Genomic DNA, 26,403 nt, shown 5'->3' on the forward strand with positions numbered 1-26,403 from the left:
TTCAGTGCATTGATGTGCATTCTGGCAGGAATGTTCTGATTCTTTGCATTTGGTGAACGTTATTGTTCACTGAACACATCCATTTGCATTTATGTAATTGCTTAGTATATGATTACTTCAAATGCAGTGATTGCCTGCAAAACTTGTGATTAGATGTGTAGTATTTTCAATGCATATGTATATTTTTGCTTGTTACTTGTTAACAATACTCACATATTCTATGTTTATTATCTGATGTGACTTCATATACAGACTCTGTCGCAAGCCATAGTCAAAGTGGTTATCCCAACAGAAAGGTACATGTTTTTCTTTATTATTACTGATCTAAATATAGACAATATCCCCTTCTGAATTAAAAAAAAAAATGGTGTTGAGGAAAAGGTAAACTCTTGACTGAGCAATGGTTCCTTCCCAATACTTTTTGGGGGGATATGTGAAATTTAACTAACTTTAGTATACTCTGCAATTTTATGTCATAATCTTTTTTGTTTTTATTGTTACCAATGTAGGGTGTTTTATAGCTTTAGTAGTTAGAATGTGTTTAATAGATTTAATCTGGAGTTGTTGGTCTAATCATAATAGACTGTTGTGATGGGAAAATAAGTAGGTGTTTTATATGTATTTTAAACTTTAGGTAAATGTTACAATTTGACCCAATCTTATTTTTTCTTGGTTTCTGAATGTTTAGTATTTGGATTTTCCTTATTGAAGACATAGCTTTTTTTCCCACTCTGATTAATTTTAAGAAGGAATTTCTATTATTTTCATGAGCACTGAACATACTAGAACCACTTTTTTCATGATAACAAAAGGTGTTTGGAATTCTTTTATTTTCCTTTCTTCTTTTTTGTTTTTTTCTTTTTCAACATAATGTTAAAGCAGAAGAATTCATGCTCTAGGTATGCTCTTGCTCAGTCAAGCTAAGCCTTTTCCCAAACACAGGAACACAACACTGGTTGAATAATAAATGAACACAAAAGAATACCAAATTCTCTTTGACATTGGCCTTGGTGAGCAACACCAGCTGAACTGTCTGCGGCAGCGGGGGACCAGGAAAACATCATGGGATGGATTGGGAAAGTATACAGTTTTTGACCAGACATTGGTACGATCGACTCCAATAAATGTGGTTTTATTATAACTGAGAGACAATTTTTATTTTTTTTTGTTGTTGTTGCCCAGAATAAGATAATTACCATTTTAAAATAAAATAATGCACTTTAAAATATATCATCTTTTTGTACTACACTGTTTCATTTTGATAGAAAAGTCACCCTTTTAAAAATAAGAAACACAATCCTTAAGGAAAAAATGTGATTACAATTCTTTAGTAATCTTGAGCTTAAGTTAGCAACAACTAATTGTCAGATTTTGATTTTAAATAATCATGAAAAAATTTAAAACTTTTAAACTTCAAAATTTCTAAGAATAGATTTATCAGTTACAAGCCTGTTTAAAACTATAGTGGGTTTTTTTTTTTTCCACTGATAAAGCACTCACAGGAGAGTATTTTTGTAGCACTCAAAAAGCGTATATCCAGTATTAGCTTTACTTGTGGCTCAGCTTATTGCTATACAAAATATTGAGTATACATTTTGCTGTGAAATCTTGACTCACCATTACAATGAATCATTTGTTTTAAACTTCCTAAACCATTTTTCATCTATCTATAATATGCAAGTCAAGTTGCTTTTGACTTAATTCATACAAGTTTCTGGATATATAACATTTGTCCAGCTAGTAATTGATTTTACATATTATGACACATAAAATTTCCCTACACTTTAATTTGACACATACCAGTGGGAGTTTTGGAACTGAATCATAACTTCACATTATCTCCCTTCCTTTAAAACAATGTCATTAACCCTGTGGATGCTGAGAATACATTCTCATTTGGATATCAAGAACTGCACATTTGCAGAGCAATTAATACTTCTGTGAAAGAAAAATGATTTTTAGGTTTAAAATTGAGTGATGCTTTTGGTTTTTTGTTTTAACAATTTGAGGTTGAATTAATAGTTTTAAATATATAGTTTCCCCTTTGTTAAAGATTAGTAAACCTTCATATAATTTTTTGACCTGTTTTAGGAGGTCAAAAAATTCATTATTTCACAATGTAGAGATTTTGTCCACTTAAGTAGGTTTGTTTGAAAACTGTGAGAAAATAATTATAATTACCATGACATAAATTATTTCATGTACTCTGAAGGAGGGCATTATAGAGCCAAAAAAAAATCTGTCTTATTCTGTAACTACATATTTATTTATGTTCTAGCAATTATATGAACTTAATTTGAGCTGGGAATGCTAAAGGTGTAATTTAGTGTGTGCCTTGTACCAAGAGCCAATATCCTTTTGCTTTCCCCAGTTGTTATTTGCCAGTTCTGTTTGCTGGGGGACTGGTGAAATGAGAAATCACAAGTAGCTGTGATAAGCTGAGTCAGTTTTGCCTGACACTGTAATCAATATATAAAAATGTGTTTGGAGTCTAATAAGGTATCAGCTTCAGATTTTAAAAATAAAGAACTTTATAACTCCAACCAATAAAATGACTACTAAAAAGTTGCTCACATGTTTATTTTTGGCTTAAATATTGGAAAGTAATTGTTACGAAAAATTGGAATGGCATATCACTATGTCCCTTATTTTGGAATATTTTGGAAAGAGGACTCCATTCATTTGGCAATATAATTGCTTTATTGATTCATAACACATAGGCGAAATTATACACGTCATGAACTGTGTGAACTAGTTTGAAGTGTGATCCAAAGGGATGTTGCCTCATGAAAGGTCAGATTCAATAAAAACTCCATCTGCTATGTGTGTACCAGAAAAGCACAGGAGTTGGATGGATTTTTTAAAAATTAAATCAGGCCTTAAACTTGTTAAATAGTTTTATGTTTTTATAAATTATAGTTATGTATATAGCATTTCAGTATTACCACAAAAGTGCTTGGTTTAGGAATGTTTTCTTTTAAAACTGAGATAGTGTGTAAGTTTTTAGATGGCTATAACGTGTAAGCTGTAAGTTACTGATTTTATGTATTTGCAGCTTTCCAATTAGTTGTGATTCATAATTTAATGTTTTACATTTGGAAAATAAAATTAAGTGGCATTTAGAAATTGAAATCTTAATTACTATGAAGCTGTGTTGTGGTTTACCACCCTCCCTTATCTTTCCTTCCCCTCCCACTCCCTTATCCCACTTGCCCCACTCCCTCTTAATGCACAAGGTATTAACAATATGCTCCAGGTTACTTTCTTGGTATAAGATTCTGCGTTAGTCAGCAGAATAATCTTTTCTGCACAATTATAGTAACTTAGGTCAAGTGTAGTTTTATATAGTGGTAGGTCTGAATCCATTTTCTTTAACTGTGTTGTTGTTGTAGGAATTTGCTCGCCCTAATACATCGAATGATAGAGTTTGTTGTACGTGAAGGGCCAATGTTTGAAGCTATGATTATGAACAGAGAGATCAACAATCCTATGTTCAGGTGTGTATTTTTTTATTGCGGTAAAATTCATATATAACAAAGTTATAATTTTTACATGTACAGTTTAGTGGCATTAAGTACATTCATGTGCAACCATTACCACAACTTTTCTCATCTTCTGTAACGGAAACTGTGTCCCGTAAACAGTAACTCCCCATTCCCTTGGTTTCTTAGACTCTGGCAACCACCATTCTATTTTCTGTCTCTTTGAATTTGATTACTCTAATTACCTCATCTAAGTGCAATCCTACCTTACTTGTATTTCTGAGAGTGGCTTATTTCACATAGTATAATGTCTTCAAGGTCCATCCTTGGTGTAGCATGTGTCAGAATTTCGTTAATCTTTTAAGGCTGAATAGTATTCCATTGCATGGATATACCACATTTTGTTTATCCTCAGGTGTACATTTAAAAAAACGCTTGAAACTTATTTTTTGGAATTAAAAGTATTCCAGGAATAAAGTTCTAGAAGTCTGAGGTTATTTTTGTAATGGGGTGAGGAGGCAATTTTAGTAATTAGACTCGAATGTATTTGAGTTAATTTTCAATAATTTTTCAAGATTTTAGTTAATTACATAGTATTGTTCTTAGCATTCTCTAGGAGGAAAATACTTTTTAGTACATTTTCAATGAAAGAGTCTTTTGTAAATAAGGTATGGTAGAATAAATGAGGTTAATAGAAAACTGCTTAACTTCTGAATAGCTGTGGTATCTAACACATTCGTTTAACAGTTTTACTTAAGTCATTTAAAAACCACTGCTTTGAAATTATATTTTAGGAAAACCTCTCCATTGCCAGACACAGTAGCTGACACATAAGTGTTCAATAAAACTGATTATGAGACTTGGCAAGATGCATACATACCTTCTGAGTATGAATGTCAGAAAGGCAGTCTGGGGTTGGAGTAAGGAAGGGGATAGATGGCAGTGGGTGAGGATTTCTCTTCAGGGATCTTTGCTTTTGGCTTTATTTAGGGCCAGAAAGGCAAATGATATTTGCATTTGTTTATATGTACTTGAAGACCATTCTCCATTAAAGAATATGATTAATTTTTTGTTTTGTTTTAGATTCTTATTTGAAAACCAGACACCAGCCCATGTTTACTATAGGTGGAAACTTTATTCCATTCTGCAGGCAAGTATGATCAGTTACTTTGTTAATTCTGACTCTGAGGTATTAGACCTTTCTAATAATACTCTGCACACTTAATAGGGAGATTCACCAACTAAGTGGCGGACGGAAGATTTTCGTATGTTCAAAAATGGATCTTTTTGGAGGCCGCCACCATTAAATCCGTACCTGCATGGGATGTCAGAAGAGCAAGAAACAGAAGCTTTTGTAGAAGAGCCTAGTAAAAAGGGAGCACTTAAAGAAGAGTAAGATTTTTGCCTTTCTGTTTATGTATTCAAAAATGTTGCTTTAATAATCACTTTAATTTAATGGACTTATAAGATGTGTTACTCCTAAAATAAAATGATTTTCAAAATTTGTGAATTTTTAGAATAGTGACATCTCTTAACACATGCGTTGTAATTTTAAACGTCTTGGCAAGTATAAGTGTGTGTCCTACTGAACTTGACCTCCCCTACTATTAAAAATGAATGATGATCCCTTAAGTGACAGTACTCCAGCAGTGGAATACTTCAGATTCTTACAGAAATTATCTCTGGGCCCTTATGATTCTTGCCTCTCTGAATGCAACATAAAGAGGAGAAATCATTGTATGGCTTAGTGAAGTCAGATGGGTGACTGTGCAAAGCTATTCCACGGAGTGCAATGTGTGGCCACCATGGAAGCATGTTATTAGTGCTTAGTTAGTACTGGTACAGTGCAGTTAGCCTGGTTTAAGAGGCAAAAACAGATTTAACTATTGAAATATTCGGAGAAAGTTCTGTATACTTGATGGGAAAGAAAAAGGCTAAAATAATTTTTAGCATATAGGATTATATACTTCACTGTATAGTCTATAAATCTTAATGCTTGTTGCATTGATGCATTGTTTGTGAGAGCATATGCTAATGGAGAGCTATAGTATTTGAGAGTGTATTTGCTTCTGAAGGTGTATGTTCATCATTACTTTTGCCCAGGGATCTGCAGCCTTAGCCTATAGGCTAAATCGGGCTGCCTCCTGTTTTTGTAAATGAAGTTTTATTTGAACACAGCCATGCCCATTCCTTTATATGTAGTCTGTGGTTACTTTGATGTTAATAGCAAAGTTGAGTAACTGACACACTGTATGGCATGTAAAGCCTGAGATATTTACTATCTGATCCTTTACAGGAAAAGTTTGTCAGCCCTTGCTTTAGCCTGTCCTAATCCTATGCAGAAGTGCTGAAGTGACAGACTTCCTTCAAAGGAAAGTAAAGGACGTGGAGGTTCTTTTTCAATGTAATAGGATAATAGGACTGGCACACTCTCAGAGACTCTTGAAAAATGCCTATAATTTTAAATTTACTTAATTTGTAAAGCAAAATTCACTCAAATAATTTATTAGTTCTTGGAAAAATATTCTTTCTCATATCAGTTCTTTTAAAAAATTACATTTGGAGTACGTAACACCAGTTAGACTTAACACAATTTAGTCTTCAGAATTTTATTTGAGTGGGTTTTAAAGAAATTAGTTTGTGAGCAGAAACTATAATGGCATTTGAAATTTGTATCTGTAAATATTTATAAGTAAAAAAATTTGTATTCAGACAGAGGGATAAATTAGAAGAAATTCTGCGGGGGTTAACTCCAAGGAAAAATGATATTGGAGATGCAATGGTTTTCTGTCTTAATAATGCTGAAGCTGCTGAAGAAATAGTGGATTGCATCACTGAGTCATTGTCCATCTTAAAGACACCCCTTCCCAAAAAGGTATGGGAATGATTTCTCTTTATGGAACATTTAATTAAGTGAAAGAGAGAGAATAGTTGACTTCTTTTTGGATTAAGATTGGTTTCCTCTTTGAATGAAGAACTTGACTGAAGAAATCTTTCCTATGAAGTTTTATTTTCCTTCTGCCTGGATAACTTATGTCAGTTGACACAAGTTACCAACAGATTGAAATGTAAATGAATTATAAATTTTATGCCTGCCAAAGTCATGGTTGTGGTGATACTGAATTTCTTATACCTCTTCTAATTGAGATTATTAAATTATAGCTAGACATTGGCCTTATGCCATTGATTCAATAAATTTCAGTATGGAATTTTTTGAGAAACATTTGCTGTTGGTTTTAATTTTTAATCCATTTTATGTTACCTTTTGGTATTCTAGATTGCCAGATTATATTTGGTTTCTGATGTTTTATACAACTCTTCAGCCAAAGTTGCCAATGCTTCCTATTACAGAAAATTGTAAGTATAGTGATGTAAGCTAATATTCCTGAAATAAAATATTTAAGGCTAAGGAGGTCAGAAAAAAAGGATAGTTTTATTAGTTAATATCCTCAATAATAAATAATTTGAATTTCATCATACCTTATAGGATTTTCTAAAAAATTGAAATTTATTTATTGAATTAAACTGGTTTAAGCTAATTATCAGAATCTTTTGAAAGTTTTCTTCTCAGTTTCTTAACTGTTGATGATAGAACAAATAGGAAGAGTTAAAAAATAATTATTTCTATTGCATATTTAGGCACATGTATAATAAATAAGCTGAAACAATAGTAATAATGGCAAAAATAAAGGAAGAAACCAAAGACAGAACATTAGCTATTTATGGAATCATTGTTCTCTGATCATCATTGTATTGGTTGTAGTTCCTTGTTGTTTTCCTAGGCATAGGGAATTATGTTGCTCAACTGTAATTAATACATAACTCTTCTTCAGTTGCCCGTAGTTCCTTTTTGGTGTTTATTTTATGAATTAGGGAAATTTTTCTTTAGGAAATGACTCTGTAAGGAAATTTGGAGATGTGGATCCTAATCTTAGCTCTGCTGTTTGTTTGTTTTTTGCCTTGGACAGGTCACTTAACTTCTCTGTTTCCTATTTTATAAAACAAAAAGGTTGGGCTAGATGGCTCAAAGTATCCTAGATGTAAATTTCCTTGTTAATCAAAGGAAATAGTTATTAATACTCTTTTTGGGGATTTTTGCAGAAGAAAAATGTAGAATAATAGTTAAAGTTATAGTTTTAAATACCTAGTTCTTGATTTTTTTAAAGAATTGCTGGATTAATTTTTTTGTAAATTTTTTTGAACTCCAAGAGTGATTTTCATTGGCTAGCATGCTGAAGTGGATAGGGACTTTAAAACAAATTCTATTGTAATAAATATATTATTTGAATTTCAGTTTTGAAACAAAGTTATGTCAGATATTTTCAGACCTCAATGCTACATATCGTACAATTCAAGGCCATTTACAGTCTGAAAACTTTAAGGTACGTGTATTATTTTTGCCCTAGTGTTTTAAATGGGTCTTAGGGTCTAGGAAGCACATCTACGGAAGACAGGTATAAGACATAACTTGTATGTTTCAGAAATAATCGTTTTAAAATTGACTGCCATTTATTTTCAGTATCTAAAAAGTCTGAAATTTTAAAACATACCTAGTGTTATTTTGCTGGGTACTTGTTTTAGTTTTAAGCATATAGTCTCTACACAGAAAACATTCAGATCACTTCTTTTGTAGTGGTATTAGGAATATACATCTTAGTTATTTATGTTTAGAAAGTATATAAAGTTACTAATTTTTTATAACCTCTTAAGCTGTGGACCAATGTTAAAAAAAGCTGAACAAAGTATCTTACTTACAGTTGAAAAACAGATATACTTTCATGGGAAGAGACTCATTAAAAATTTTTTTTTTAACCTGGGAAGATGTCCAGTGACCCCACCGTTCAGCAGACTGAAACAACTCCATTTAAAATTTTTTTGACCTTAAATTTTGACCATAAGACAGAGCTTATAGGAAAGTTTAAGGATGGGACAGAGAGAAGTGTTAGCCAGAATCAGGAAGTATTTTATTGGACTATAAAGGAATTCAAATCAAAACTTGGCTACCTTGAGATCTAGCTTTCTGTAAGTTTCTAAGCTAGTATTTTGCGGAATGTGGCCTCATGTACCATCAAGGTTATGGGACCTATATCTTAGGTGACCAAGAACAAACAGTTATTGTTTCTTTTTATCTTGTATTTATTCTTAGTTTCTCTCCCCTTTCATTTGGAAGGTAACATTGATTTTTTTAAAAATATTGTAATGATAGTTATTTTTCTTAAATTTTAAAAAGAATATTGGTTTAAAGGAAAATTCAGATTGTGATGGTCATTATTATGAGATGATGTTTGATACATATTGCCCTAAATAATAATTCGTTGTCTTTTTCCTATTAGCAACGGGTAATGACCTGCTTTAGAGCATGGGAAGATTGGGCAATTTATCCAGAACCATTTTTGATCAAACTACAAAATATTTTCTTAGGACTTGTAAATATTATTGAAGAAAAGGAAGCAGAGGTAGGTTCTCAGTATATACATGCCTTAATATCTTAAAATTTATTTCTGGGGATGCTTTGGAGGTGTGATAATATTACATATATGAGTAACACTTGTTTGTAAAAAATATGTACTATTTGTCACAGAACAGGATTTTTGTTGCTGGAGCCCAGGAGAAATTCGTGGTTTTGTGTCCTTATGTGAAGATTGGTGACTGGTTTTTTATTTGATTACATGAAATGATTATAACATATTAGAAAAAAAGCAAGTAGTAGAGCAATATATATACAGCATGATTTCGTTTTATTAAACTAAAAATAGCTATATGTAAGTCAGTATTTACATGAGAAGATGCACCACAGTGGTGGCAGATTCTGTTCATCACCATTCTGTTGGATTTCTTTTTTTTACCTATTCAGTAGTTCTTAAATCCTTCATCTTCATTTCTGTCATCCTAATCCAGCTACCATATTTTCACTTTCACTTCTACAAGATACTCCTAATTAGCCTCCCTGCTCCAACCACATGGTCCTTGTTTCAGTTTCTTAAATTATGTTTCCTCCTACCATGGACCTTTGTACATGTTCTTTCCTCTTTCTGGGACATCTGTTTTTCTGAGACTCAGATGTCAGTTTGAGCATAACTTCACTAAGCCTTCTCAGACCTCTTAGGTGAAACCTACTTATTACACATTCTAATACTATGGCACACCTCTTTGTCATCGTGTATTGTGATTATCTGATTGCCTGGCTCCTTCTCCACCCTCCCTCCCCATCCCTGCTTCCTTAAAATTCTACTAAGCTCTGTGACAAGAGGGACTGAGGGACCAAAACTCATTTTTGCTCATCATTATATCCTCAGTGCCTTGCATGGTACCTGGCATCTTCAAGTACTTGGTAACTGTTTGATAAATATTGCACAAATGACTGCCTCTTTGATAACAATATATTCTTATTTTTTTCCTTTTTCAGTTTTATTGGGTAGAATTATTAGTTTGCACATATACATTATATTGCATGTAAATGCATATATACAATATACTGCACATTTTTTTTTAGTTTACATATATGTGTTGATCACTGTTTCTAAGTACAGATTAAAGCTTTAGCTTTTTAAACTTATGTAGTTATCAAAGAAGTGAAGCCAACCACAAAATAAGAATCAAGGGAATGCGGTAATCCAATCATAAAGGACAGTCAAATGTACTTACTCTTATTCAAGAAATCAGTCATCTAAGTTATAAATAATAAGTAGTTTTTTTTACAGAAAAAAATAATATTTTAATTCACTACCTAATACAGCTCTATAATACATTTTCTGATATTTTTGGATACATATTTCTTGATTACCTCTTCATTTGTAATGTGAAAATAATGTAATGGCACTTCCTTTAGTGGGAGGGAAAGATCACTTAGTCTTTCTTTAGCAAGGGTGATTGAAATTGTTCCTTATTACTGACAGTTTGGAAAAGTTTCTTTAAGCTTCACGACTTGTTACGACTTGTTCGTGTCCTTTTTTTTTTTTAAGATTCCACATATAAGGGATATCATATGGCATTTTTCTTTCTCTGGCCCACTTCACTTAGAATGATGATCTCCAGGTCCATCCATGTTGCTGCAAATGGCATTATTTTCTTTTTTATGGCTGAGTAGTATTCCATTGAAAAATATACTTAACTGTGTCCTCACATTGTGCCTGGGAATGTGGGTATCCAGCTGATTGGTTTATACTGTGTTGCAAATTAATCTTTTAACAATATGACCTTAGCATGCAAAAGAAAATTTACAGTAGCGTGTGTTTTCATAGGATGTGCCAGATGACCTTGACGGTGCCCCCATTGAGGAGGAGCTTGACGGTGCACCTCTAGAAGATGTAGATGGAATTCCTATTGATGCTACTCCCATTGATGATCTCGATGGAGTCCCTATCAAGAACCTTGATGATGATCTTGATGGAGTGCCTTGTAAGTTGAAATTTTAAACTCATTAAATCTAGCTAATAAATTTGTTCACAGAACTCTTTAATTTCCACACACACTGATAAGGGAAAAGGTAATAATTTCTGAGTAAGGTGTCAGTCATTAACTTTTTGCTGTCTTTTATTTCTGAGTTGTCAGATACTCAGTAATACATTGATTGTGCCAAGAAAAAGGTTTTCCTTCTGGTCACATTTCTTTGTTGGGACAGTCAGCCTTTTATAAAAACAAATTTCTTTTGTCTTAATTGTCTGGAAACTATATGTGGAATCCTGTGTTCAGTTGTATGCATGATCCCAGGTGTTTGGTTTTATTTTTCTATTTTTATTATTAGTTTCCCTGACTTACAGGTTCAGTTTTCCTAGCTGCCTAAAATCATCTTTGGAAATAGGAAGGGTACATAATCTTCATTACCTTTGGATTATAAGTTAAAATATTGAATAATATATGAATTCTACAGTTTAAACAATAATTGGGTAAAGGTACTTCCTCAGCTTCTCCATTTGCTTGAAGTAACCATGTATGTGTTCTGGTTTGGTTGAGAGAGACATACATATATCATATACACACACACAAACACACATATATATGTATGTATATATTTATGTTTAAAAGTTGGACCTCAGGTGCAGAGAGTTGAATTAGTCTTGAATTAGTCCTAATCCTTGTTCTTGACATTAGCATTATTAGTCCATGTGTGGCCTTATCTTACTTTTTAATAACATAGTGAGTACTCATGAGCTCTTTAAATCATCTTCTGGTAGTCAGGTTAATGCCTTATGTTTCTTCAATAGTGGATGCAACTGAAGACTCTAAGAAGAATGAACCTATATTTAAAGTTGCTCCATCAAAATGGGAAGCTGTAGATGAATCTGAATTGGAAGCACAGGGTAAGTAAAAGTACAGCTAGTGAAGCTTTGAGAAAGAGTACTTAACAACTTTACTGAGTCATTTGTTTGTACGTGTATGCTTTCCTTTTGTATTTTACATGTTTCAGCCTTAAGACCCAGTGTTATATTTTACGTTTAGTGGCTAAGTTTTCATTGTGGTTGCTGTTAAACTTTTCTTAGATCCCTTCAGTTTGGATGCTTTGAGAGTAATCAGGGAGAGAAATCAGTAAAAACCTTTTAGATTAATACATTTTAGTAGAAAATGTAGATGGGAAGCTATATGTATTTGGAATTTACTTAGAGGTCAGTTTCAGAAAAACCAAAGCTTTGTCCCTCCTGTAATGCTTGACTTATTAGATGCAGTTTAGCCTTTCATACTTGCTTGGACATCTATCCTAGTGCTTATAACCTGTAATTGTTAATATTTGTAGGTACTCATGAAATAGATCTTACCACCTAGCACAGAAATAAGAATGACAACATTATTCACTTCATGAATTTGAATAAAATTACAGTGTAGATGTGAGGAAAGAAATAGATTTAGCACACATTCAAGGAAAAGGTATACCTAGAGAACTTCTGTAATATAAACTTTCAGTTCTGAAGCTGGGCTTCTACTATGCCACTGCAAAAATGCTAATTTACCTTATGGAATTACATCCTTTTTTCCCCTTCCATTCAGCTGTAACAACTTCTAAATGGGAATTATTTGACCAGCATGAAGAATCAGAAGAAGAAGAAAATCAAAAGTAAGAATCTAAGTTTCGAATATACTCAGCTTTCTTATTGCATGTACACTCCCTTTTTCATTAAGAAGTGTGCTTGAAATAATAGTGAGGAGGAAAACTTCACTTTTAAGAAAAACTTGTTAAGAGAATCATTTTTAGTTCTTCATTGGTTTTCCTGTGAATAAAAAACTTTTGGTTTCTAGTCTTGATGCATCTGGTTTCACTTTGCTTTTGAGATTTATTTTTCTATGCTCGGTTATACATTTCTCACTTTGTAGTTAGTAAATGGTCACCTGCATTTATTTCAAATCTTTGTCATCAAGTATTATTTTGGCTTCATAAAAAGTGATTTTAAAAATGTGAATGGCGGGGAAGGTATGGCTCAAGTGGTAGAGCGCATGCCTAGCATGAACAAGGTCCTGGGTTCAATCCCCAGTACCTCCATCACAAAAATAAATAAGTAAACCTAATTACCTCCCCCTGCAAAAAAAAAAAAAAAAAAAAAGAATGGAAAGATTATACTTCTTTTGGGGGGGGATGGTACATTGCTTAAACAAAGGCATTATGACCATTCTGTTACGTTATTTAAATGTAAACACTTTAGAAGAACTAAGAATAAATAAAAGAAAAAAAACACTTTCCTTTAATGTATAGAGAAAGTATAACTTTGGATTTTGCTCTTTGGTAATTACCCCCAATTGTTTTTGAATTTAACACTGAATATGATTATAGGAATTCCTGCTTCCAAATTCTCCTGCAAGTTTATGATAGTAGTTTTTAGGTAGCTCTTGACACCTTTTTAAATCATTGCAAAGGAAGTAAATTTTTTTTTAAAGAGTTGGCATCAAGAACATGAAACAGAGGTTTCTGGTTTTTTAAAAATCATTCTTCTTATATCATTTTCAAATGGAAGCGTGAACAGAAGGAAAAGTCCCTTTATGTCCCAGCACAGTTTCAACATTTGTATGCATTCAGTAAATGAGTATTAGCATTTAGATTTAAGGAAATATGACTGATCAACATTTGTGGAAACAGTTTAATATGATGAGGAAAACTTGGCAACAGTGATGTCTGTCCGGAAATGGTGTGATCAGAACAAGTCAACAGTGTAACATTGTAATACTGTAAATATGATACCATATATACAAAATACAGATGTGGTTCACTGATGGAAATTCCTATCTGAGGCTGTTTAGGAATACAAGAAATGGAAATAGTCCAGTTTGCTCTCTTTTTTATGTCTGCAATCCCATCATTAGTAACATCTTTTACCATTGTAGAATTACTACTTTTTAAAATGATTCCGTGTACCTATAATTACTTAAGGAAGAGGAAGGGTAGAAAAGCCATTGTAGAACTTAAATATTGTTAAGTGGTTTTGTTTCTAAAGGTGCTAATTTTTTCGCAATAAATTCGATATTTATGTTAATATTTGAAATGTGAATGCTTTTTAGTGTTGATGATAATCATAAATTCATACAGTGAAGCATGGATCACTGAAAATATATTTTTGATTTTTCCTAGGAGCTCCAAATAAGTCATAACACTGAAATAACTTTATGAAAGTATGAAGCAGGGAAAAAATACTTTTTCACGTGCAACTTTCTGGTCCCTGAGATTTTCTTAGGCCTCACTACTGCTCTCTAGTGGCTGAATCCAAAATGCCTTTTTTTTTTTTACCAAGGAGCTGCTTTTTGACACTAATAATTGTATTTGTAGCAGAAATGGTGATTTAAAAAATACATATATAGCACTACTAATGCCCTGCAGAAAAGTTCCAAGTAGTAATTTAGTTTCGTTTGTAATGAATTCTGTATGTGTTTAGAGTCTTGAATTTCTGTTTCTTTAAAAGAAGAGCAAGATGAGGCTGTGGTGAGATCTGAATCTAGAAATAGTAACTAATAGCTAAAATCAAAACCAATTAAAACAGACTGCTCAGGTCTTGCAAAATTTAAATAGCAGCTGTATAATTTGTATATATTTTGAATCATCAAACTGCAACTGTAAAATTTGTATGTATTTTAAACCATCAAATTGTAGTGTGTTTCATTTTAAAGGTCCTAGTATGATTAATGCTCGGCGTCAAGCCACCTAGATCCTTTCTCTATATATAAAAATGCATATCTATTTAAAACAAATTATTGCTTGCTATTCTGTGATCCACCTTTTTCTCTCAGGTATCATGGTGGTTATTATTCCATGTTAATCCATATGTTACTCTGCTCTGTATTCATCTGTGATTGAAAAAGCAAGCATTCAGATAAGTGTACAAGGAAATTTATCAAGGAATATTTCTAATTGCAGGGGGGGGTATAGCTCACGTGGTAGAGCGCATGCTTAGCATGCATGAGGTCCTGGGTTCAATCCCTAGTACCGCCTCTAAGAATAAATAAATAAACCTAATTACCTCCCCCCACCAAAAAAAAAAAAAGAAAGGAATGTTTCAAATTGCAAAAAAAATTTTTTTAAATATTATAAATAACAGGCTGGAATTGGTTAAATAATTTCCATTACATAGATACCACAGTTTAATTAACTGTGTTGCATTTTTATTGATTGACTCCAGAATAATCCTTCAGTTAATATCTGTATTTACACACACACACACACACACACACACACCCCTTAACCACTTAAAAAGCACACACACACACACACCCTTTAACCACTTAAAAAGCACCTGAAACACTTATGTGCCATAAAACAAGAAATTCTTATGTTTAAAAAAATTAAGAGTTACATTAATTTGCATCTGACAAATTAATGAGAAATAATAAGTAAAAAGTTTATTTCTGAAAAGAATATTATATATATTTTTTAATTATTGGTTTTTGACTTTTTTCTCTTCTTTTCCCTCACCTAAGTATTATAGTGAGTTGTATGAATGTATGCTACTAGTCTGTGGGGCTCTGAGAGTATAAAATTTGTGGAGTATTTTATTAATATTCCAAAAAGGAAATTAAAAAGCTAGTAGCATAATCCTCTCCTTGTTTTTGTTTACCTTACTTAAAGTTTTCTCATTCAGTGTGTGTATCTTCTTATCAGACTCTAAAATAATTAAAATTTTATTTGGAAATAATTTGATTGTAATTGTTTTTATATTATTGCGAATAGTTTTAAATATATACTGAAAGAACTCCTATTTATGGTAGAGTGTATTTAGTACCCACATACCAACTTGTAAGGGCTTATCAGGTTCAAATATTAAAGGGAAAATGGCACATTTTCTAGGCTATGCTAGTAGTGTTCATACCACAATATTTTAAAAGGAATTTTGTTTTTATATACATAAACATTCTACATTAGTTTGTACATGGAAGACTTGACTAGATTTACTATATACACACACAAAGCCCAGTCCCAGAGCATACAACCTTTTTTTAAAATAAAGGTCCTTTCATTCCTTTTACTTGAAGAACATTTTAATCCTATTTTAGCCATGATGAGCAGCTTTACAGAGCTGTTTGCCTGTCTTTTCTATTAGATTGTTTCTAGGAGGACAGGAGAATTTTTCTTCTTTGTGTCCTTAGCTATAGTAGTCACTTAGTTTTTCATTTTCTTTTCATTTGACATAGAACCAGTATAGCTTTCGTAATCGACTATGACTTGAACACTAATGTGTGCTAATATTTAAAATTAATACATTGTTTTGGTATTATATGTTAATTAGATAAGGTCTTTACCTGCTGCTTTGATTGTTTTATAGTAACTCTTGTGTGACTTAAACTCATGTATCTTCTAGTTAATAGGCTCTGCTAAAGGATGGGTAAACAGTTGGCTTTTTAAACATTAACTGTCATGAAATCGCTGTAACTACAGAATATGCAGAAATCACTGATTATTTATTTCATTTAACTGTTGCAAGGAGAGTTTGTTGCAGAATAAAGGCACAGAAATAACATAAGCAGAATTTTGATAAGTATGATTATGTTGAAGCTCAAACATTTTCTGTGGAGGAAACATAAGTTTATAAATTTGTCTATATTATTTGATCAATATTTTGTAAAAAATCTTAGTGATAAATTGTCCTTATGTTTTTGTTAGCATTACTTAAGCTGTAAGGCAATCAAAAGCCAGACTGTAAAATGTAACTTTTTTTTGCTGCCTTGACTTACGATGTGTTCTGTTTATTTCCAAAGTCAAGAAGAAGAAAGTGAGGATGAAGAAGACACTCAAAGTTCCAAATCTGAAGAACATCATTTGTACTCTAATCCAATCAAAGAAGAAATGACTGAGTCCAAATTCTCTAAGTACTCTGAAATGAGTGAAGAAAAACGAGCTAAACTCCGTGAAATTGAGGTTAGTATTGCAGTGAAGTTTTAACTACACTACACTGGCCTTCTTTTACTTTTTCCACCAAACTGTGCTCCCTCGTGGCATCATACCTTCGTTCATACTCTTTCCTCTCTGCCTAGAAACCTTTGTACCAGCTGCCTTTCTTCAGACCTCTTAGTTCAAGTGTCTTCTCTCTTCATACCCTTTTCTTGACCTTCTGGATTTGTTTTCTTCTTGTTTATCTGTGTTGTGATTTTACATGTATTGCATGTGTATTATGTTTTTTTTCTTGCTTACTTGTTTAATGTCTGTATTCCCCAGTAGGCTTTGGTTTCCATGTCTGTTGTCCATCATATCTCCAGTCCCTGGCACATAGGGGATCCTCTGCAGAAATTGATATGATGAGTAGATTTTATCTTGCATTATGAAATCCATCACATTTTGAGTGTACATTGTATGTAACAAAGAAAAGTGAGATATTTTCTGGCATGTTCATGTTATGTGTACATTGTACTATAGTAGACTTCATTTTAAGTGTCTGCACAGGTGGTGGGGAGAGTAGACAGTGAGGCTTAACAATACAAGGAGGGGAATAACTCACAGAGAGTATAAACTCTCAAGACTTTTCTCTCCATCCCTTCTCCTTTTTATAATGCCTTTTTTTTAATTACCAAAAGTATTCAGACATGTCAGGGAAAGGAGGGTTTTGTAATGAAAACCTACTTTATTCCTTGCCCCAGGTGATGAAACATTCCCAGTGAATGTTAGCAATAGTGTGGTAGTCAGTCCAGAATCTCAAGTGTGTGTGAGAGAGGGAATTTTAATACTCTGTCCATTCATTTAACAGTATTTTATATGCCTACTGTGTGTCAGTGCTATTTCTCTTACTGACTTTTAGATACTATACCTACCATATTAATTACTTTACTACTACTACTCCAGCTTCTCACTGTTGGGTTGGTACAAGTTCTTGCCCACCTTTATCTCGGATACCACCAAACCAAAAAGTTAACAGAGAAAACGCTTTTTTTCAAACTTATGCAGGATCAGTATGGTGTCACTTATCAGTGACCAGGAGAGATTTTCAGAGTTAATAAGTTGATTCATTTTTCCTGAGATACATACATATACATTCTTCATAAAATGTTTAGGGGAATAAGATGTGTATCACTGAATGCACTCACCTGGGGACTTTTTTTAAGCTGCATATGCTCCTTCTTAACTCTGAGAACTCCTCCCAATCTTACTGAACTCTGCCTTACTGACCTGATGGAACTACTGGAGTAGAAACAAAGACTGAGTTCAATAAAAAGTATCGTTTCTCGATAATTGAATTACCCTCTTGCAAATGCCAGAACAGCCTGATGGTTCCTAAATGTTCTGTTTTCTCATTGACTTAAAAACAAAACAAAACAAAAAACACATGATTCAGCTTTTTTTGTTAATTTGAATGGTTCCACACTGTATCTGTATATATGTGTTGTACATGCATGCACATACATGTACACACCAACACATCTTTTATACATACATACATGCATTTCCCTGCTTCATATGCTCTTTGATAATCTGGCCTCTCTTTGTCAGATAAAGTTCTAATTAGTTTTTTTGTATACTATAGTATATGTAGTATGTATAATGTACATATAATGTCATTTTTCTGTTTAAAAACACCTATGTATCTTTTCTTCTTTCCCAAATGTGTCATAATGAAGATGTCAATAGCTTAACCTTTTTTTTTTTAAACCATGGGATTAATAAAAACCAAAGGATTCATGTTATAAAATACTGGCATTCTCAGTAAAGCACATAGAAAACATGAGGCCATGTGGTATTACAGTGTTTACTGGAAGCAAGTTTTTATTCTTTCAGATACCGCTTAGAGCAGTGCCTAGGTTGGCGTTGTCTTTTCTTACTCTACTGTTATGTCCATTTCTACCAATAAGGATTGGAGGAGTGGAACACTAGGTAGGGAGCCAGGTGAAGACCCTTTTTTGTTGTTGAAAGAGGAAGATCCCTTTTCTGCTCTTTTCTGATTCCTGAGGAAAGAGTGAATAGTTGAGTGGGAAAGTGATACTTGGCACTGTCCTGCAGCAACCAGGGGATGGTTGGCTAACAAGCTGTTGTATGGGCTGCTCTGAGTTGTGACCCATTTTTTTGTGCTTGTGCCTGAGTTAGGCCACATCAGCAGAAACTGTAACTAAGGATTTTATAATGATTTTTTAAAAGGTGCTCTAGGAAGTAACCAATGTAACATTCTTAGAAGAGCTGTGGCCAGAATGCTGCTGCTGCTCTTTTTTTTTTTTTTGATAATTGTCTTCTGTGTTTTGCTGGCTGTCATATCTTGCTGAAAGTATGCTTGCCTTTAGCAACATTGCCTTTCTAATTTGGGGAACCAGATACCAAATTCATTTTCACTGTGTTGAGGAATAAGTAGGTTCTCAAGGGTATATACCACAGGTCATGGTTTCTAGGTCATCTCACGCGGCTGTGTAGAGAGCCTGTGGGCCCACACCTGATCACTTGAATTCTGTATCATCAGGCTTATCTGACAAATGGCCTTCAGATTAGGGAGTTACATGTTGATGTTCTATTTTGACTGAGTCCTAATCAGTTACTGTTCTTATGTTTTATGTTGCTATATTTATGTTTTTCCTTTTTACACACTTGTTTCAAAGAAGAGAATTTTTTAAAACAGAGCAAAGTAATGCTTGAGAAGCTATAATGATGAAAAGATTTATTTTAAAAATATCTTATTTCACAGCTCAAAGTTATGAAGTTTCAGGATGAACTGGAATCTGGAAAAAGACCTAAAAAACCGGGCCAGAGCTTTCAGGAACAAGTAGAACACTACAGAGATAAACTTCTCCAACGAGTAAGGAATAAGTATACTCACTAACATGCATTTTCCAGAGTTACTTGTTTGCCTACACCGTGGGCATGTTGGTATACTTCAGGAAAAATGTATTTCAGATTAAATCCTTTGTATAAATGCTGAATACTGGTAGACAGGAACATTTGAAATTTCACGTTTTACAATTATTTCAACTTGGAAAAAAGTCTTAGGGCAACAGCATGCTGTTTTTTTTTTGTGGATACTACCTGTGCAGCAGAAAATCCTGCTAAGAGCGTGCTTTCAAAACTGGAAGATCTATAGGAAGAGTCACATTTGTGACAGTGAGACACAACAACCCCGAGAAGTGGCACAGAGACAGAGGTGGAGTTAGGGTTTGGGAAGTTCATTTAGGACTCCTTTTCCATCGTGTCCAAGGACAGGTAACAAGTGGTAGAATACCTCATCTGTGAATTTTAAACTTTAAGAGACCTTACAGTCTTGTGCATAAAATAACATGTAGGGATATACAGAAAATTTTAGAACAAGGAAGCCCACATGATAATTGCTGAAAGAACCCAGGAATTATATTGGGACTGCTATTAATTTTTACCTGTATCTTGACTGTCATTACAAAGAAAGATTTTATAAGAACAACTAGAGAGAAATAGGAACACCTAGAAGGGAACTTAAAGTTACGTGAAGCTGTTAATGGTGATAGGAGCACCAACCCGTGTGGTAAAGCAGGTCTGGCGCCACTCTGCTGTGTGCACCCAGGCACATCCCTGAAACCTGTCTTTTCTCTGTGACACTGGGTTATAGTCCCAATTTTTGCAGGATTGTGAATTAAATAATTGTTACTATCACTCTCTATTATTGAATTAAAATGTTTAAAATACTTCAAGTATTTTCACTGTAGCCTGGTTCCTATAAAATTATCAATCAGGAAAATACATCCTGCAGATCACCAGAGGGTCAGTCTCCTCAGCTTCACTTTTTAAATTTGTACTCAATATGTATGAAAAAAGATGAGATTTAATTTAATGAGATTTAAAAAAAAAAGATGTTATATATCTGAACCCCATGAGTTCCTTTGGAGATAGTGGCAGATTTTTGACCAGCGTGGAAGACTATACCTCAGGATGCCCACTGGGCCTGATGGTCGTGATCCATGTATTACCATTTTAGTCTCCTTGCATCCCATGGTTGTAATTGGAGAGAAGAGTGGTTTTTGAAGGTGTATACCAGGGGTCAGCAGTCTGGCCATCACCTTATTTTTGTGAATAAACTTAATGGAACACAACCATGCCCCTTCACTTTTGGACTACAGTGTAAATTTGAATACTTGTGAGAGATTGTATGTGGCCCACAAAGCAGAAAATATTTACTACCTGGCCCCTGACAGAAAATGTTTGCCAGCATCTAGTATAGGCTTTTTATTAGCTGTCAGTTAGCTTTCTTGATGCATACAAATCATAGAGAAATTCATTTCCTGTTGGTGAAGGGTAAGTTGGCTCTGTGGGTTCATTGTCTGTAGCCATTCCTTTATATTATAAACAGAAGTCATAATTTCAAGTGAAAAGGGGCAACTATAGCAGCTGGGAATAAGCAAATGTTATTTTTCTGGTTTATATAGTTATGTAGTCCTGTAGTCAGTTTATGCTTTTATAAATTAGGACTTAATATTTCCAATACGATTGGGAGTTGTTTCTCACTGGTTAAGATTTTCTGATGGACAGTTATCGTGAATAGCTATTTCTTTTTCTCAGTATATCACACCAATAAACACTTTCCTTTGATTAAATCAACTTGCTGTGCAATTAGAGCTACTGACAGTTTTTATTGTAATCTGAGATGGAAAGGTCATTGGATTGTTAGCTTTTTCCACTTAAAAAAAAACCCAAACTGCATTCTATAGGTAGTTAAGAGCCCTGACTTTAGAGCTGGGCTCAGATTCTGACTTTACCATCCTTTATGACCGTGGGCATGTTACTTAACCTTTCTGAGCCATACTTTTTCATCTCTAGAATGAGGATACTATTCCTAGGCATGTTTTGAAGAATGACATGAAGTGGTATACGGAAAGTTTGTTAGTAATTGCTTGGCCTTCTAGTAATGGTGGGCAGTCAGTTAATGTGTAGCTGCTGTCACTGGTATCACTCTTACTCAGTATAAATAGAAGAAATGATTAGTTTTCTGGAAGGGTGAGTATTAAAAAAATAGTATTAAACCTTTAGTAGTGATTTAAAAATAGCTAAAAAAAAAGTGACTTCAAAATATTGTTACATAAATGAGAGTAACCAGATTGGTATTCTTTAATGACCAAATATTCTTTCTTTTAAAAAAACAGGAGAAAGAGAAAGAATTAGAAAGAGAACGAGAAAGAGACAAGAAGGATAAAGAAAAATTGGAATCTCGATCCAAAGATAAGAAGGAGAAAGATGAGTGCACTCCAACAAGGAAAGAGAGGTATAATAATATTTCTCACTTAATGCCTTTGACTGGTTTCAGGATTTGGAATCATGTTTCATTCTGTAATATTTTCAGCACTGTTGGTAACAATTTGGAAAAAGTATTCTTTGTGATAAACATGTTTGGCTTCTGCCTGCAGGAGGCAGAATTAGCTGAGAAATGGGGCAGTAAGTTGGCACTTGGCTTAGTTATCTGGGCCATTATCCCTTTACATGGTTCATATGGTACCTTGGCCTTAGTTCAGTGCAAGAATTCAGTTACTGTATTAGGTATCGAACCTAAGGCTTAAATAACTGAACGACTTGCTAGATCTTACCTGTAGCCTCCAATACAAGCATTTCTTCTGTGCTGAGGCTGCTACCTGTAAACTCGGTCTCCTAGTCCTGTCTTAAAGGGAGATGGTGTACGTAAACCATAGGGACTTGGTCCTCACTGCCTTTATCCTAATCAAAATTATTTCTCTCAGTTTTATAGTTCCTGAATCTCTGATTAGTAGAGAAAATTACTTCAGTTAACAGAAGTGAGGTTTTTCTAATAAAAACCAAGCAAGTGCAAATCAAAAATTTTTGGCATAGTCGTTTTACGTTATAGTTACAAATAACATAATTATACTAATAGGTTAAATAATAAATTTATTACTTTTTTGTTTTTTATTATTATTTTGATATAATTTCAGATTTACAGAAAAGTTACAAGAATAGTATAAAGAATTCCCAGATATCCTTCACTCACACCTCCCAAATGTTAAAATATTTCTCCTTTTGCTTTATTTTCTTCTTTCCCTTCTTTCCTCTCTCCTCCCCAGCCATTTAAGAGTAACTTGCCAACATGATGCCCCATTTTCATACTTAACTGCAATAAAAGTTTCAAGATCAGGAGATTAACATTTAAAAAACACTGTTATCTAATCAGAGGCCTTGATGGAATTTTGTCCATTGTTCCAGTAATCTCTCTTAGAGCAGAAGAAAATCCAATTTAGTTGAATTCAGTTTTTGTCTAGATCAGCCTATCTTTAAGACTTAACAATTGTTCTTGGTATAAAGGGCTTTGAATGTTGTTGGAAAATAACATTAGTAAGGTTAGTGAAAATACAGTTAGTGTAAGCTGGTAGGAAGTAAAAGCTAATTTAGTAAAAGGAAAATGAATACCTGATCCTTTGCTCACTTATGGAATGTTTTGGGGGCTTTGTTCCATAGGAAAAGGCGACACAGTACATCCCCTAGCCCATCTCGCAGTAGCAGTGGTAGACGAGTGAAATCCCCATCACCAAAATCGGAGCGATCAGAGCGTTCAGAAAGATCTCATAAAGAGAGCTCACGGTCCAGGTCATCTCACAAAGATTCTCCTAGAGATGTTAGCAAAAAGGCCAAAAGGTAAACACAAGTCATTTTCTGTAATATTTCAGTTGCCAGTTTCCTTGTCATTCCACCAGCTTTTGAAAATAATTCGGTTGGCAGCCATTTTTAAAAAGATTTCAGAAAACCAAAGAGATATACTTTCATTTTAGATTCTTCCTTCCCATCTCCTCACCCTAGTCTCCTCATGACTAAAGCACAAGAAGGCTTCCAACAAGTAAAGACGAGCCAAGAATTGTGAACATATCCAGTTTCCTGTGGAATAGGGATAGCTGCTTTACTTTTCTTTCTGTTCTTTAGTTTCTGTAGAATATTCTTTGATTTTTGTCAAGGCTGAAAGAAAAATGCATCTTCCTTCCCCACCCAACAGTAGTAGAAAGTTCTTGGGTAGAGACTTGTGGACAGACATACCATTTCTTCAGTGTATAATTTAGTGTGTCATGTACCTTTCTCCTCCGAGTTCCAGAAAGGTGGTTCAGAAATGTTTTATTTATCTGGTGTTATATAGAGGGATTTTCCTGAGAGCTAAAACTGCTTTTTATCCTAAAACTTTTTTATTATAACCATTTTTAGTAACCTCTCTATAAAACAGATAAGTCTCTCTTTCTAAATGGTACTTGCACATATATATATATATATGTTTTATACACACACACACACACAATGTATTTATTTGTTCTAATTTTCATGAGCAGCACTTGCAAAGCCATGCTGTCGTCATGACTCCCTTGAACAATACTGCAGTAGTGGGTGCTTTTTCCCTCAAGGAGATAGGCTGCAGAGCTGCTGTGTTCCTAAAATTTTGTGGTTGATCTTAGATGCCATTTTGCACTTTGAAGCTTATGTAATCTGGGCAGCTTGTTAAAATGCAAATACCTAGTCCCTGCCTCTCGAGATTTTGATTCAGTAGAGCAGTGGTAAGACTCAGGAGTCTGCCTTTCTAAGCACGTTTCCTATGCACCATGCATAAGAAGTACAAAATCTGTGTGTGTACAGCAGACAGACGTATAAATTTGGAACATTTACAACTTTTTTTTTTCAATGTCATTGTGCTTTGTTAGGGATTGTTTTAGATAATTTAAGGATAGTCAGTTTTGATCACATGAATACTTTGATAAATTGTTTTTGTTTGTTTCCTCAGGTCACCGTCTGGTTCAAGGACACCTAAAAGGTCTAGGCGATCACGGTCTAGATCCCCCAAAAAATCAGGGAAGAAATCCAGATCCCAGTCCCGATCTCCACACAGGTCTCATAAAAAGTCAAAGAAAAACAAACACTGACATAAATTTTTAAGATGCTGTCACTTATTGGAAATGCGATTTTGTTTTGTGCCTGAACGGTCTGTTTTTTAAAAAAAACAAAAAACGAAAAATCTAATGAAAGAGCATTCCTGGGGTTTTTATTTGTTTGTGAATGCATGTGTAAACTCATAAGTAACTGCATCTGTAGACCTGTCGTTGTTTTATATTGTATAAATTACTTTTGTTGTGGCTGTTTCTCAAGATGAAATTTTTATTGTGCTAATGAATTTCATCAGAAATGTGTATAATGGATCTGCTGGCAGTAGTAGTATTTTGTTTTAGGATGTTGTGACTTAGCAAAAAATAATACAGATGTCTTCCCCCCTTTTGTAGCTTTGACAATTTGAATTAGATTTCAAATAAAATCTGCACAGAAAACTATAATGTTGTTTTTTTGCCCTATTGATAACATCAAGTCCTTTAAAGTCCTACTAAGTTTAGCACTTCTGTTGTGTTTCTTATATAAGTAATGCACTTTACAAACTCCATTGTTCAAGTAGCTAAAGTTTTATAGTGACTAAGATGACTATCAAAATGTAAGGGCCTGAGCTACTCCTGTTTGGTAGGTTTGCCAGCCAGTTTCTTTGATAAGGTTCCCTTGGATAATACTAGTACCCAGAGATCAAAAGACTAGGTGGATGTGACATGGTCTTTTGTTAATGGAAGCTGGGCTAAAATATATTTTTCTTTTTTCACAGGAGCAATATGATTTCAATACACTTAATTTGTGTTCTGAGCAACTATTTATTTTCAGGAAAAATAAATTTTCATCTTTTGATTTCATCTTCTGTCGTTAAAAAAATTATTTACAAAAGAAGTTTTCTAACAATAGTTGGCCATAGAATTCTTTGTATAATAGTTGCCCTTTTATAGCCCTCTGTAGGCTGTCTTTCAAACACTGGTATCAGTATATTTCTACAAGGTTCTGTTCAAAGCACCTTAGGTTTCCTTTTTTCCTTTTTTCTTTTTTTAAGATAGAATTTAGTTTTAGGTTTAGCTTTAAAAAAAATTTAAAAGTAAAATTTTCAGGAAACTTGAAATCCAATGGTTTGTAAATTCAAGGTGCAAAAAGTTGATTTAAACCATTTGCAAAGTTGAAATCTTATACGATGGGAATAAACTGCAGTATGAGGAAGAAATAAGAAAACTTGTATAACATTAAACATACTATTCCTATAATGTAATAAAGGGTTATGTAGACTTGAACTGACACTACTGCTATTTGTGAATCTTGCTTTCAGGTTTTCATTTAGGCACCTTATACAGTGGTTTGATGTTTTTTCCCCCTCCTCCCCTTAATAGAGAGTAGAAAACTGTTCTAATAATGGATTGTTTTGAGTTAGCTTGTTTTTTAAGAATATCTTTTCAAGTTGTTTTACTTAATCTTGCCTAGTAGTAAAATAAAAAAGTTATACCCGTGATTTTAGGAGTAGATATATTGGCTGAGCCAGTGAGGCATGTTATTTCCAAACCGGGCAAACCTGCAGTAGGTGTAGAAGTGAGCCAGTCAGATTATTTTACTTAGTGGTTCTTATCAACATGTAATATTGCTTGAAAGTTACTCCCTTATCATTCACTCTTCTGTTTGTCCATGTTGTTAGGAAATGTTAATTACTAATTGTTGCTCAGAATAATTAAATATGAACATTTGGTGCTG

The 26,403-nt window shown here is 33.6% G+C and overlaps 1 protein-coding gene across 3 annotated transcripts in view; it reads left to right on the plus strand.

Moving 5' to 3' along the window:
- U2SURP (U2 snRNP associated SURP domain containing) overlaps positions 1–25,952 on the plus strand; it is a 44,903-nt gene extending 18,951 nt beyond the window's left edge. For 2 of the 3 annotated variants that reach the window (XM_006202776.4, XM_015237949.3), the window contains exons 13-28: positions 253–296; positions 3,393–3,497; positions 4,566–4,632; positions 4,711–4,874; positions 6,195–6,357; positions 6,760–6,839; positions 7,777–7,864; positions 8,816–8,938; positions 10,724–10,880; positions 11,687–11,782; positions 12,465–12,531; positions 16,650–16,809; positions 19,550–19,660; positions 21,969–22,087; positions 23,287–23,463; positions 24,587–25,952. In XM_006202776.4, coding sequence (XP_006202838.1) covers positions 253–296; positions 3,393–3,497; positions 4,566–4,632; positions 4,711–4,874; positions 6,195–6,357; positions 6,760–6,839; positions 7,777–7,864; positions 8,816–8,938; positions 10,724–10,880; positions 11,687–11,782; positions 12,465–12,531; positions 16,650–16,809; positions 19,550–19,660; positions 21,969–22,087; positions 23,287–23,463; positions 24,587–24,725 — 1,860 coding nt within the window. In that variant the 3' untranslated portion in view covers positions 24,726–25,952. The remainder of the gene's footprint in view (positions 1–252; positions 297–3,392; positions 3,498–4,565; positions 4,633–4,710; positions 4,875–6,194; positions 6,358–6,759; positions 6,840–7,776; positions 7,865–8,815; positions 8,939–10,723; positions 10,881–11,686; positions 11,783–12,464; positions 12,532–16,649; positions 16,810–19,549; positions 19,661–21,968; positions 22,088–23,286; positions 23,464–24,586) is intronic. The other variant, XM_031678685.2, reaches the window with a different exon arrangement.
- The last annotated feature ends 451 nt before the right edge of the window (positions 25,953–26,403 follow it).

Source organism: Vicugna pacos, chromosome 1 (genome assembly GCF_048564905.1).
Source record: "Vicugna pacos chromosome 1, VicPac4, whole genome shotgun sequence".
NCBI lineage: Eukaryota > Metazoa > Chordata > Mammalia > Artiodactyla > Camelidae > Vicugna > Vicugna pacos.